The sequence below is a fragment of the Thamnophis sirtalis genome, unplaced genomic scaffold, assembly GCF_051295495.1.
Source record: "Thamnophis sirtalis isolate CommonGarterSnake01/CBP01778 unplaced genomic scaffold, rThaSir2_p1.2 scaffold_13, whole genome shotgun sequence".
Taxonomy (NCBI): domain Eukaryota; kingdom Metazoa; phylum Chordata; class Lepidosauria; order Squamata; family Natricidae; genus Thamnophis; species Thamnophis sirtalis.
Window position 1 is genome coordinate 154,936 of NW_028261393.1, and position 12,732 is coordinate 167,667.

Genomic DNA, 12,732 nt, shown 5'->3' on the forward strand with positions numbered 1-12,732 from the left:
GCTGGCGCGTTTGGCATTTATTCCCAAGCTCCGCCTCCTTTCCCCACACATAAAAAACCTCCCCTGAAAATATTGCAACGCAGCACAAGGCTCGTCTGACGGGAGAAGCAGGCGCAGGGGGGGGGGGGGCGGCCCCACATTGCATGGGGGGTGGGTTCCCGGAGACACCCACGCCCACCGGTTGGCAGGCTGCCTGTCCACTCTTCCTCACTGGCTGTGCCTCTGTGCCTCCATTCTTGGCAGTGCCAGCCCTGCCCGGCTGGACACGAAACACAACTTCAGTGTGCCGGACATCATGTGCACCAATGGAAACCGGTCACACGAATCTGGCAGTGCAGAAGTGGGCGAGACCCTCAGCTCCCCTCCCACCCAAATTCGGGATCCTCCGAAGGCCCCCATCTACCACAGAGAGGGATTCTTCCTGCCCCCCCCCCACTCCCCAGCCAGAAAGTGGCCCTTGCTACACTGGACCACTTGCCGTCGCTCGAGTCAAAGCAGGGAGCCGGCTCTGGCCTCCGGAGCTCCTGGTTCTCACCCCCCTGCTCCGCCACCTGCTTGGCCAAAACCAGCCCTTGGATCCCTGCAAATCCCAGGAAGAGCCCAGAGGTTGTGTGAACATCTTTCCAGGTATATTTATTGCTGCTTATCTCACCCGAGAAAGGGAAGGGAAGCCAGTCAGCCAAGGCAGCTGAAGGGGGCTGGGGGCTCATAAATATCTTTGGCTTTCCACAAGCGGGAGGGAGGGAGGGAGGGAGGGAGGGGCAGCCTCGCAGAGGCCACGTGGGACAATTTGCAATCTGCTCTTGCACACCAGGGAGGAGGAAAGGAGGAGGAGGATGAAGGCCCCCCGGAGCCTCGGCTTTGGAGTCCTGGAGTTCCAGGAGCCCTGGAGGAGCCCGGGTGGGCAGGCTCCACTTCACTGAGCTCCCGGCCACCGGAGTTGCGAGAGGCTGGACGCAGCAGCAGCAGCAGCATGGATCCCCGCTGGCTCCCTTGCTCCCCAACCACGGAGCAGAGGTCAGAAAGAGGTTTCGCTGAGTGGCACTCTGGGTGGGGCTAGGGGGAGGGTGGGCTCCAGGGGGCCAGGATGGGGGCTGGGCAGCCTTTGGCTCAGAAGGCCAGCAGAAAGCCCTCCCCGGGAATGGCTGGTCCGCTGGCCCTCGGAGGGTCGGTCCAAGAAGCTCTCGCCCGGCTGTGGTCGGTGGCCGTCCCCTCGCTGGAAGTCCAACCTGGCTGGGGAGGCTTTCGATGGCTTCTCGCAGGTCCTGCCCACATCTCGGCTCTGGGGGCAGCTAGGAGAAGCACAGCCTCGTCACACGGTGTCTTTGGGGAAGGGAAGAGCTGGATCCCCTTGAGCAAAGGCCAGCCGAGGGCAGGGAAGGTGGGGGTTTGGCAGGCCAGCCCTCTTCCCCTGCAGACTTGCACATCTGGCGGGTTCCCTTTCAATCACGTGCCCCCGTCCGCTGCGCAGGCCCCCGTGCCCCCCCCCCTGTACCTGAGGCCAGAAGCACTGGAGAGCGTGAAGGACCCCGTGGGACTCGTTTCCAGGGTGTGGGTGAGGGCCAGGTCACACTGCCCCAACTCAGAGAGCAGCTCTTCCTCCGAGAGGCCTCCACAATCTGCGGGATGGCAAGAGGAGGGGCAGGAGGGGCAGGAAGGGCAGAGATCAGAGTCTGCCGAGAGACCCAGAGACGATGCGGCGAACAGCCTAAGGCGGCGCTTTCTCTAGGCAGGGGCCGTCCACCCACACCCACTGCAGAGCCCCTGGCTGCCCCCCCCCCGCTACCCTTCCCAACCAAAACCAGCCCTTGCACCTGGCGGTTGGTCCCCCATCTCCATCGCGGTGGTGAGGTCCCACATCTGGAGGCTGCCATTGCTGTGGCCGGTGAAGAGGTAGCGGCGTGGACGGGAGCCGATGCGGCTGGAGCCCTCGCACTCCTGGACCAGGAAGGCCGTGATTGATGAGCCGTCAACTGAGCACACCTGGCATATCCTGTGGGGAAGAGAGAGGCGCCAATGGGATAGAAAGAGGAAGGGACACAAGGAAACACCACCAGCCTCCTCCCTCCCCTGGGGAAGCTTGGTATGGTACTGAGAACTTCTGGTCTGCCGGGAGGCAAAAGCCGGGCTCAATTCAAGGAGAGCAGCCAGCACGGCCGCCTGTGAGCCTGACCACTGCAGACCCACCTCTTCCCGGTGGAGGAGAGGCGCACGTACAGCTTGCTGGCGTCTGGAACCACCTTCTGGAGGAACACCTGCTGGTCATCGCGCTCGCCAAAAGGCCCTGCGTGGGAGAGCGAAGGACGCAGGTGGAGTCCCAGGGCCCAGAGCTCGCAGGCCCCGCCCTTGCACCCCACATATCTCCCTACCAATGTCTGTGCCTGCGTTGCAGCCCCCCTGCCCATCCGCTGAGTCCAGGGCCAGAATCTTGAAAGAGGCCAACGGGGTGGAGCCTGGCTGCGTAGAAATCATCCCACGGAATCGGGTCACCGTCCATGTCCGTACGTGGCTGTCAGCACAGACTGGGAGGGTGGGGGTGGAGGGTGGGCAGAAAAAATGAGGGAGGGCGGGAGAGGACCCTTGCCTGGTCTCACCCACCTATCCCTCCTCCTCAAAGCCAGTACCTGAGATGAGGTGCTTCTCTGACAGCATCACCTTGGTGACAGGACTCCGATGGACAGCAAAGGTCTGGAAGAGCTGGGGGCCCGAGCCCACCGTCTCCGGGTGCTGGACAATCACGCGCACCATCCCTGAACTGGTGCCGTAGGCTATTTCAATCCAGTTTCCACTGTGGCCTACACAGGGGAGCAGAGGGCTGGAGGCAAGCAACCCTGCCCCGGCCCAGGGAGGGAGGCAGAGCCCAGCTGGGATTTGGGAAAGTCGGGGCAGGTGAGCCAGGCTCCTCCTGTGCCCAATTCCTGTGCCCGGGGGGGCGCGGGGGGGGGGCTTACTGCTCTTGGGTGTGAGGTGGACGCTGAGGGCGGTGACAGCATCCTCTGCAGGGTCATGGTACAGCTCGGTCACCAGGAGGTCATTGTCCTTCATGCGCAGAGGGAACTTCTGGACGTCTGTGGGGAAGCAGCCGGCAGGTGAGAAGGGCAGCCGGCAGAGCCAACGTAGCTTCGCTGGGACGGCTGGCCGTGACTCACCAACATAATGGATGGAGCCATTGTGGCAGCCCAGGAGCAAGAAGGAGCCCGCGGCATCATGGCTGTTGATGGGAGCCACATCTTGAGTCTGTGGAGGTGGAGCAGCTGGTGAGAACAGGGGGGGGTCAGGGGGCCGGAGGTCACAGCCTCCGAGAGCTAGGAAATTAATTCTCTGAGGAGAATCGAGGCGGATCCTGAGATGAGCAGGAAAAGACTTTCCATGAATGCTTTGAATGGAAGAAGCTGCACTGGTGCTTGAGCTGTTCCGCAAAGAGGGCAGAAGCCCCCCCCCCACCAGCCCCAACTGGGACTCAACCCCCTTCAGAGGGACCTTTGCCACCCAGAGTCTCAGATGAAATGCAGCTGGACAACACCCACGGAGTGTGGATACGTTTACACCTTCACGGCCAGATGGATTACAGGAACTGCCAGACAACCTGTTCAAAACTTTGTTATGATCTTTGGGAAATCACGAGGAGCTGATTTAAGAACCGGAGAAGTGGAGTCAAGTAACTTTTGTCCCCATCTTCAAGGGGGGGGGGGGGAAGCTGCCAAGTATAGTTTAGCTGCCACAGTCAGACTCAAAGATCTCCACAGCAGAAGCCCCTCCCTCAAGCTGTATTTAATTAATCCCAAATCTGCAGCTATTATGCAGCCCCTTGCAACAAACCAGCGAATCCTCCCCCACCTCCCACCAGCTGCTTCGTTACCTGCCAGTGTTTGGTGACGGCGTTCCAGACGCCAATCTTGCCTGTGTGGCTGGTGGCAATAAGCTGGCTGCCCACAAAGAAGAGACCTTCCAGGGGGACCCCTAAGGAGAAGACTCCTGCGGAAGGAAAGGAGCAACTGGGAGAAGAGGAGGAGGAGGAGGAGCAGAGGCTGCAGGATTCGGCCCCTGAGACTCCTGAACCAGCTCCTCCCCCCGCCCCCAAGAGCAGGACTGGAGTGCCTGCCCCTCCCCACCCAACTCAGGAATAAGGTCTCTGAAAGTTCAAGACAGAGACTGAGCCCCCCCCCCCCACATCTATGGGTTCGCCTCGCCTTCTTCCAAAGCCCTCCTCAGCCACCTGGGGGCGCCAGGCCCACCCACCAGAGCCAGCTGGGTTTTGGGACAGGTTTGAGACACTCGCGCGGGAGCAAAGGGGAGGTTCCTGGCAGCTGCCTATCAACCTGCCTTATTCTGATCCCACTGCCCAGGAGGACCAACCTTTCTACCTCCAGGAAATCTGGCTGGCTTCCCCACACCCAAGGGGCATCTTAGATGGCTCAGGACGCCGCGTGTGCGTGTGTCTGTGTGGGTGGTTTCTCACCAATCTCCGTGCCGTTCCCGTCAGGCTGAAGGGCCCACAGAAGGATTTCGCTGCAGGAGGCAGCAGCCACCATTTTGTCACTATCACCCAAGGACCCACCAAGCACCCGGGCATTTAATGCCACCCGCTCGATTACCCAGTCCAGCCGGGGGCTACAGAAAGCCAGCTGCCAGCCAGAGGTCTCCTTCATCCTACAGGGTGAGAAGGAGCGAGTCAGGAAGCAGAGGGAGGCCAGTCTCTTCCCACTCACACACACACACACACCCCACGCTGCGGGTTCAGCTGCACCCCTCACACTTACTTGTAGCAGATAAGGAAGTGGACGTAAGCCAGAGCAACCCAGTTATGATGTCCGCAGATAAGACGAACCATACCTGGATCGTTTGTGGCTCCTAAGGGAAACGCGCAATGCAGATGTGCGGCACCTCATTCCCAGAAGCCAGAGAGCATTTCCCACCAGCCACCCTCCGTGCCTTGAGCATCCCAGCTTCTTCCATCGTTAAGACCAAACTGCAAGCCGTATCAGCCGAGCTGCAGAACCAGACACCAGAGCCCTTGCAGCCACAGCACAGCCGCACCCCAGGCTGCCCCTCCCCCTCCCCGGTCTGCTTCCACCTTTCCCTTCCTGACACCCACCGGCTGCCGGGCTCCTCTCCTCCACTCGCCCTCCGATGCCAAGGTTGGGGGGCATGGTGTTGCTCCGGCGCACGAGGGGGTTGCCTGGCCGGGCAGCCAACTGTCCCCCCGTGATGCTGTGGCGGTTCCACCGCTTGGCAGGAAACACTGCAGGAAAGGAGAGCAAGAGATGACAGGGACCACAGGGGGAGGGCTGCAGCCCAGACCTCCAGTGGCCGAACCCTACCAGAAGGGGGGGGCAGGTAACCCTCGAACAGGACGCTCCCGCAAGAGGACCGCTCCAGTTCCTTGTGCAGCTGCAGGCGGCGAACTGTGAAGGAGAGAGGAAGGCAGAGAGGCCAGGTGAGTCCTTGGGGGGGGGGGGCGTGTTCCGCAGACTGTCTTTGGGGGCCCAGGATGGCTCCCCAGCAGCAACCTACTGAGAGGCGTGATTCCGTAGAACTGGGCTTCGTGCAGCAGCAGCGAGACGTCGCTCCCCCTGTGGAGCAGAAAAGGCGGAGGAACCGGTGCGGGCGGCGGCCCCAGCGCCCCTGCCTCATCCCACACACCCCCCCCGAAGCAGCGGGGCTCCTACCTGAGGTCCAGCTCTTTGCAGCGGAGGAAGTGGAGGACGGGGCCGAAGAGGTCGGGGTCCCGGTCGATGAAGATCTGGGGGAAGGGAAGAAAAGGGCGAGGCTCGCCAGCGGCTGCGGGCCCGGGGAGGCGCCGATGCCCCGCAGCAGCAGCAGCAGCAGCAGCGGGGAGGGAAGCGGGAGGCTCACTTACGGCGCCGGTCTCGTCCCGTAGCGAGGAGATGCGGCCGCTGAGGAGGCTGCGGGCGAGAGGGGCGGTGAGGGGGGGGCGGGCGGGTGGGGGTGGGGGCAGGCGGACCCTCCCCCTCCCCTCCCCTCCCCTCCCCGGAGGCACCTGGAGAAGAAGGAGTCCGGCGCCCAGCAGAGCGTCTTGCGGGAGGTGCAGAACCTGCGGGCGGAGAGAGGCGGCGAGTGAAGGGCGCAGGAGCCCCGGCCGGACCCCCCCCTCCCTCCCTCCCTCCGTCCCGGGGCCGCGGCCACTCGCCTGCGCCCGCCCACATTCAGCCGCACCAGCTCTGCCCCTCCGGGCGCCGGGCCGCCGCTGGCCGCCATCCTGCTCGCCAGGCCGCTTCCGGATCCGGGCGATCGGGCACGGGCTGCCCATTGGCTCCCTTGAACGCCCGGCAGCCACGCCTTCTTCTGGGGCTTCCCGATTGGCCGAGTCTCCCGGGGGCCGATGGGCGTCGTAGTCCTGCCGCTTCTCCCCGGCTTCGCGGGTTTCCGAAAACACCCCCCCCTCTCCCGTCGGTGGGGTCACTCCCGGCACGTGCCTGCAGGGTGGGGGGCTTTTGGGGGAGCTAGCACTGCCCCCCCTCAGGCGGGATGATCAATGGGCCCCGAGGAAGGCAAACCAGGGCGGTGGGGTAGGGAGAAGCGGCTCCCTTGACTCCTACTCGGTGGGTTTCGGCAGCCTTCGTCCGCTTCCAGAGGGGCCCCGCTTCTCAAGGCCGCGGAGGAATTTCCAGACGTTAAACTCCTAAGGAAGCGCGCCCCTTTCTAGCCGCAGGCGAGCCCGGCTTTGCCCAACTACCGCCCCCTTGTGCAAGGCACCCCCCCCAAATCGGCGTCTACGGGATGCATGTTAATAGTGGACCGGCGTGACGCAACCTGGGCAGCCGAAAGCCAGAGGCCTCCCGGGAGACACACAAGGAAACGGCCGCAGCGAGTTTGAGAAAGCGGCAGCGGCTGGAAACCCCGGGACAGTTTCCGCCTCCGCCTGCAGGTGGGCCGTTTATACTGGCAATGGATGCGCCGCCCCTGCCCGCAAAGAACGGGATTCGACCGCCCGTTTCCCTTCTTCGGTGAAGGGCTCCCGCTTCCTCCGCTGCTGGGGCCCGGGAGGCGGCTGAACAAGTCCCATCGTTTCTGTGCAAGGGCTCCGAGGAAGACCAGCTGCTTCCCCTGGAGGCTTCCGTCAGTTTGCGGCCGGCCCGGCGGAGGGCACTTTCCCCAAATGGCTGCAAAAACCAGGCTGTGAGAAAGTGGAGCAACCCGCTTTTTGATCTCAGCTCACCAGGATTTCCAATGTTTACAAAGTGGTCTCTGAAAAACCACGTGCAGATTTACAATTAGAGAAAAGAGGTGACCTCCAATTATTCGTATTTTGATTGATCCTTTATACTAGACAAAAAAAAGCAGTTACAATTCTGAACCAGGGAAGCTCCCAGACACAGAAGCTGTGCCGACCCCACCCAGGGTGGAGCATTGTGGAGACTACATCAGGCCCAGAAGAGGCTGGAATTGCCCTCGACTCAGGCAGTGTGGTCACACCACTACAGGAAGCAGGAACTGCCCTACTAGCCCCTTGACCCCTGGCTGATGAAGGATGCTGGGGGGGGGGGCATCGGGAAAAGACTGAGCCACACAGCAGCTAAACTGGTGGTTTCTGGGCTCAACACAGACCTTTTAATTCCAACCCCCCCCCCTGGTTCTCTTTGCCTGTTCGTCTGGACGGTCCGTCTACATCCACATTAGCAGGTCATGAAAGGAAGTTTCAAATTAGAGCTACTGAAGGTGGTGCAACTTCCCTCTGGGCTCCGATTCCCCCCAGGGGCCCACAGCCACCATCTCTTCCTGCTTCCTCAAGCACGGGAGGGGGGAGCACGTTCTGGGCTGTGCGGAGAAAGGGACTGGCATGCATGATGACTCCCTGGACAGAGGGACAGGGACATTCCTGCTTCTGCTTCAGATCAGACCCCCTCCCACCCAATTGCTACAGCGGAGGGGGAGAGGGAGCCAGGGAACGGGCAGCCCTTGGGACCTTAGCGTCAGAGGCAGGTGGTCCCATGCAAGCTCTCACTGCTCTGCTGGGAGGGACTCCGCAGAGGCCGGCGGGCGGTCGGTCTCCCGTTGTGTTATTGCATATAAATACACCTGGGTGAGCCCCCCTCCCCCTCCCTCCTAGCAGGAGCGGGGATATGAATATGGCTTGTTCACAAGGGGCCTTCCCACACATTCGGGCAGCTGCCTGCTCTCCGCTTTGGCATTCTTCAACCTGGAAAGCAGGAAGATCCAGGAGGCCAAGCGTGGCGCTCGAGGGGCGGTTGGCAAGCAAAGCGGGAGGCTTCTCAGAGGCTCTGGAGGGTCAGCTGGAAGAGCATCTGCCTTTCAGCCCCTCCAGGCCATCTTTGGGGGGGGGGGGTCATCCCAGGGATTTACCCAGCATGCGTCCAAGCACATGTGTGAAAGGGGAGGGAGGCAAGGCAATCAGCTGGGGAGCAGACATGGAAGTCCTCTCCAAGGCAGGCTGAAGGCAGCAGCTGGACCCCAAAGAGCGGCTCTTCCCTCCAGGGCTGGGGGGGGGGGCGGTATTCTAGCGAGTGGCCCTTGTGAGGTGAAGGTGGGGGGAAGGAGACTCCTGCAGAGAAGGGCCTGCAGCAAGCCCTGAAAACACACACACGCACGCGCACACACACCGTCCTTGGCACCCACAGTAGCACCATTTCTGGGAGACGTGAAGCTGCAAGGAAGACAAGGGGGTGCTCCACGCGGCCCCTCAGCCTCTGGGGTCCCCCCTGTCATCACTGGGCCCCAGCGCTTGTCCTCTGGGGGGCTGCAGTCATTCCACTGAAGAGAGGAGCAAAAGGAGCCTCATGGACCGCATCCTCCTGCCCGGCTGCCGGGACGCGGACGGAAGGGGGGGAGGGGAACCCCTGGGGCGCCTGGTCTCCTGCTGCCATTCATGGGGAAGCCAAACTCTGTCCACGGGCTGAAGGCGCCTCTCAGCTCCCAGCAGTCAGAAGACACGGGGCAGGCAGAAGCTCTTTGTCCAGCCACACAGGTCCAGCATCTGCTTCACGGAGAAGTCGTGCCCCCCCCCCCGCCCGCTTGCCCCTCCTGCTGGGCAGCCCCTCAGCCACCCCTGAGTCTTCTCCACACGCCAAGGCTGCTTTGGCCTGCCGGCCTGCCTGTCCTTCCCAGCCCCAGGGGTGGGGGAAGGTGGGCAGCTGCCTCATTTCTTCCTGCCAGATGTGCTGGCCCTTCTGTCCGTGTCCCGCTTGGGGAGGCCTTCGTCTGTGGAGGAGGTGGTGAGCAGTGCCTGGCCCCAGCGGGCAATCTCCCCGTGCTCCGCAATGGACGAACTCAAAGCCGTCAGCCAGGTCTTCATGTCCTCCTAGGGGGGGGGGGAAGAGCCCTTACAGGTCTGAGAGAGGTGGGGGTGGGGGTGTCCCACCGAGCCCTGAGGGTGGGGGTGCGGGGTGGAGGAAGACCGTACCTCATCCTTGGCTTGCAGGAGGAATTCGACCCCGTCGTTAGTTCTGCAGGGGAGAAGCCCGTCAACAGGGGCAGCTTTGGTCCCCTCCCGGCAACCCTGCCTGTCCCTCCAAGGGGCCTGGATCCTTGGCTCTGACACCCCCACCCCCCCACCCCCGCTCCCCAGGAGGCGGCTCACTTGATCTTCAGCACGTTCTTCTTCTTCTTGTAGTCGTTGGCCACCTCCGCGGTGCCCGTCTGCAGGCTCAGCAGGGGCTCGTTGCCGTGGGTGCTCCCGGATTCCCGGCCCTTGGAGTCCTTGTAGAAGCCCAGCTCCCCTTTGCTGAGGACGCAGTAGAGGTTGATCCAGGATCTACCAGGAGAAGGTGGGGCGGGGGAGAAGCTCTCTCAGGATCCATTCACCCTCCCAGCAGTCCCCTTGCTTCCCTTCGGAAACCGGTTCCAGCCCTCTCGCAGGGCGTTTGCATTTGGGGAAGGCCGAGTGTCGTCCCCCCCCCCCGAAGTCTCCTCTCCTCAAGCCAGGGGGGCTGGGGCTCCATTCGGGTGGGGTCTGGAGGGCTCCCTCCTTGGGGCAGGACAGCCAAGAAGCTGATTTGTGTGGGGCAGGGATGGGTGGGGCATGCAGAACAGACTAGGGTTGCACGAGGTGGCTGGGGATGGGGATGGGGGGGGGAAGAGGAAGGTCAGCTGTGGGGAGAGGGAGGGAATGGCAGAAAACAGGGGGCTCTTCATCCGGGCCAAGGGGAGATGTCAAGCGGAGGCCGTTTGCACGAGAAACAGGAGAAACAGGCAGGAGAAACTTGCGGTATTCACCCAACAATCAACATCACCATCACTGTGTGGCCACATGATGTTTCACTTAACAACCGCTTCAGTTAGGGACAGAAATCCCACTTCCAAATAAGGTCCCAGCCGGTTCTCTGCCCCTCTCGGCTCGGCTGTCATTCTCATGGCTTCCCCAGACTCCCAAAGCATCTTGAACAGAGTCCCTGGGATTGTATTCTCCAAAAGTGGGGACTTCGGTTCCCAGAATTCTCAGATTGTTCCGTTGAGGAATTCTGGGACTTCCTATCATTGGGTGAACCTGGTTTGGGGAGGCTACGCTTGGTGCCCAGCCGAGGAAGCCTATTGCCCCTCTTGGACTTCCATCCTCAATGCCTTCGCGCAGCCTCGTCTTTGCCAGGATCTGGGCCCTTTAAGCAACAGCTCCTTTCAGTCAGGGTGCTGTGACACCTGGGCGCAGGTGTGCTCATAGTGGCACAGAGGAAAACGCCCTTTCCAGACCTCCAAGTCCTGGGGAGGATGGATTCCCTCCCACTCACCTGGTCGCCCAGCCCAGTGGCCACCCAGTTGCTCTGGCCCCATAACCAGGCCTCCTTCTTGAGAGAGTGGCAGCTGCCAGCTGTTGCCCCATAGGATCTGGCTGCAGAAATGGGCTACCCCCCGAGCAGCAGTCTTGTTGCCCCCCCCACCCCGCCCTCCCTCCCGCCTCACCTGTTGGCAGCTTTCTTGTTTGGCCCCTCCAGCTCGAGCTTGCGGAGAAGGTAGCCCTCCTGCTGGATGGTGTGGGTGGGGGGCGGTGGGGGTGGGGCACTGCTCTGGGCAGGGGCAGAGCGAGAACGCCGGGCTTCACCTGGTGGCAGGTTGGAGTCTTTGGGACGCGGCCTCCGGCGAGGTTTGGGTCTGTCGCGGGCACGGGGCCGGTCCGGCCGCGGCGTCCTCTCTGGGAGCACATCCAGCCCGTTGGGAAGGCGAGCAGGAGACTCTCTTTCCCGAGGCTGCAGGGGAGAAAGGAGCACGGACCCATGGGCTGCATACTGGGGCTCCCGGGCCCTCCCAGCCAGGAGGGGAAGGGTACTCACCGTGGCAGGGGCTCCCGATTCCTTCTCCTGCAGCTGCTCCACAATGTCAGCCAGGGTGGCTTTGCTGTGGGCGAGAGAGGGAGGCTCAGGCCAGAAGCAGGCAGCAGCCAGCCTAGCAGACTTGCGTGGCCCAGGAGTAACGGGGCAGTTTGGAGGAGGGGCCTGCTACAGTTCTCCCTGGCCGGGCCCAGCCCCAGCTCTCTTCCTCCGTGCCCAGAGGGCTCCCCGCCTCAGAAACGCTGGCCGGTTCTTCCCTCTCTTATTCCCTCGGCTGAGATTGCAGCTGCAGGAGGACTAACCCTTGGGCACAGGGTCCCCAGGTGGGGGTTCCGCACATGGGAAGGGGCAGGCCGCGGCCTCCCTTCCCACGCTTGCCGCCTGAGGCACCTACCCGCCTGCTTTGGGGTCCGTGTGGGGAGCCTCCTGCTCACTGGACTCCCGTCGCTCTGCCCTTCGGTCCCGTCTCTCCCTCCTGCGCTCGGCTGGCTCGTGCCGGGGTGCCGTGTCCTGCTCGATGGACTCGTGCCGCTCCAGTGGCCGCCGGGATTCTTGACGCTCCCGGTGCCTATCCGACCGGCTTACCTTGGCTTCCCCCTGCTCTAGAAAGGACCCTGGAGTTCGGCTCAAGGTGCCCGCCCTGAGGGCTTCCTCGGCAGCCGCGGTGGCCTCGCCTGCTTTCTCCTGGGCTTTGGCTTCCACTGCAGCCCCCAGGCCCTCTGGTAGGCGGTCAATCCTGGGCTGCAGCCGCTCCGGTTTCAACTCCTGCCGGACGTAGGCCATCTTGGCCTCGGTGGGCTCTGGCTCCAGTCCGTTGAGCAGCACGTGGGCCTTCTCGAAGAGCGGCTGGCCCAGGAGGGAGGCACCCTTGTTGCTGAGCTCAGCAGGGTCCGGGAAGATCTTTCGGCCCAAAAGAGGAGTGGGGGGCTGCTTGCTCTGCTCGGCCTTCAGTTTCTCAATCTAAGGGGCAACCGAGACAAGAAAGAGGCCAGTGAGTGTCTCGTGTGCCCACCACTCGGAGCCCACCCGTCCCGGCCTCCCAGGGCAAGGGACCCGAGTCTGGGCTCCTACGGTGGTGAGACGTCTCAGGGAGCTGAAACGCTCCTCCCAAGCGGCAGCCGTTTTCCGGAAGGCTTCGTGGCGCCGGATGAGTTGCTCCACTTCATCCACGCTGTTGCCCAGCTCCCGGCTCCTCAGCAGGGGCTCCTGGGCGGTCAGCCAGGCATCCGCCACCACAGCCTCCTGGGCAAACTGGTGCACCTCCAGCACTGCCGAGGAGGGAGGAAGAGCCCTGAGCAAAGGCTTCTCTGGATGTGCCCGGCATCTTTAGGAAGCCCAGAAGCAGGGCAGCCGAGCAATGCCCAACCCAGGACCCAGCAGGGACCGGCCTGCTGTCTCTCCCCCTCTCCCCCCGTCTCCCACTTGGGCCAGCTGGGCATGCACCACTCTAGAGGCGGCCACTGAGCAGGACCCTGACCCTCCGAGGCGCAGC

General features: G+C 62.9%; 2 protein-coding genes across 3 annotated transcripts in view; both read right to left on the bottom strand.

Annotated features, from left to right (window-relative positions):
* Window positions 1–607: 607 nt before the first annotated feature.
* On the bottom strand, window positions 608–6,270 carry SHKBP1 (SH3KBP1 binding protein 1). The gene is made up of 18 exons (XM_014056453.2): window positions 6,152–6,270; window positions 6,002–6,055; window positions 5,861–5,906; window positions 5,670–5,743; window positions 5,515–5,573; window positions 5,322–5,405; window positions 5,096–5,242; window positions 4,761–4,851; window positions 4,460–4,650; window positions 3,860–3,975; window positions 3,150–3,237; window positions 2,952–3,068; window positions 2,625–2,795; window positions 2,370–2,522; window positions 2,188–2,284; window positions 1,815–1,993; window positions 1,496–1,619; window positions 608–1,292 (listed from the first exon to the last, which is right to left on the bottom strand). The coding sequence occupies exons 1-18, from the start codon at window positions 6,217–6,219 to the stop codon at window positions 1,019–1,021; spliced, it is 2,133 nt and encodes a 710-aa protein (XP_013911928.2). The 5' UTR covers window positions 6,220–6,270; the 3' UTR covers window positions 608–1,018.
* Window positions 6,271–7,268: 998 nt separating this feature from the next.
* The window catches only part of LOC106541071 (spectrin beta chain, non-erythrocytic 4), a 29,997-nt gene continuing 24,533 nt past the window's right edge, over window positions 7,269–12,732 (bottom strand). The window contains exons 31-37 of one of the 2 annotated variants that reach the window (XM_014056398.2): window positions 12,312–12,508; window positions 11,635–12,200; window positions 11,244–11,307; window positions 10,876–11,159; window positions 9,560–9,733; window positions 9,383–9,425; window positions 7,269–9,280 (exon numbers count right to left, since the gene is read on the bottom strand). In XM_014056398.2, coding sequence (XP_013911873.2) covers window positions 9,119–9,280; window positions 9,383–9,425; window positions 9,560–9,733; window positions 10,876–11,159; window positions 11,244–11,307; window positions 11,635–12,200; window positions 12,312–12,508 — 1,490 coding nt within the window. In that variant the 3' untranslated portion in view covers window positions 7,269–9,118. Of the gene's footprint in view, window positions 9,281–9,382; window positions 9,426–9,559; window positions 9,734–10,875; window positions 11,308–11,634; window positions 12,201–12,311; window positions 12,509–12,732 lie in introns of both variants that reach the window. The other variant, XM_087727892.1, reaches the window with a different exon arrangement.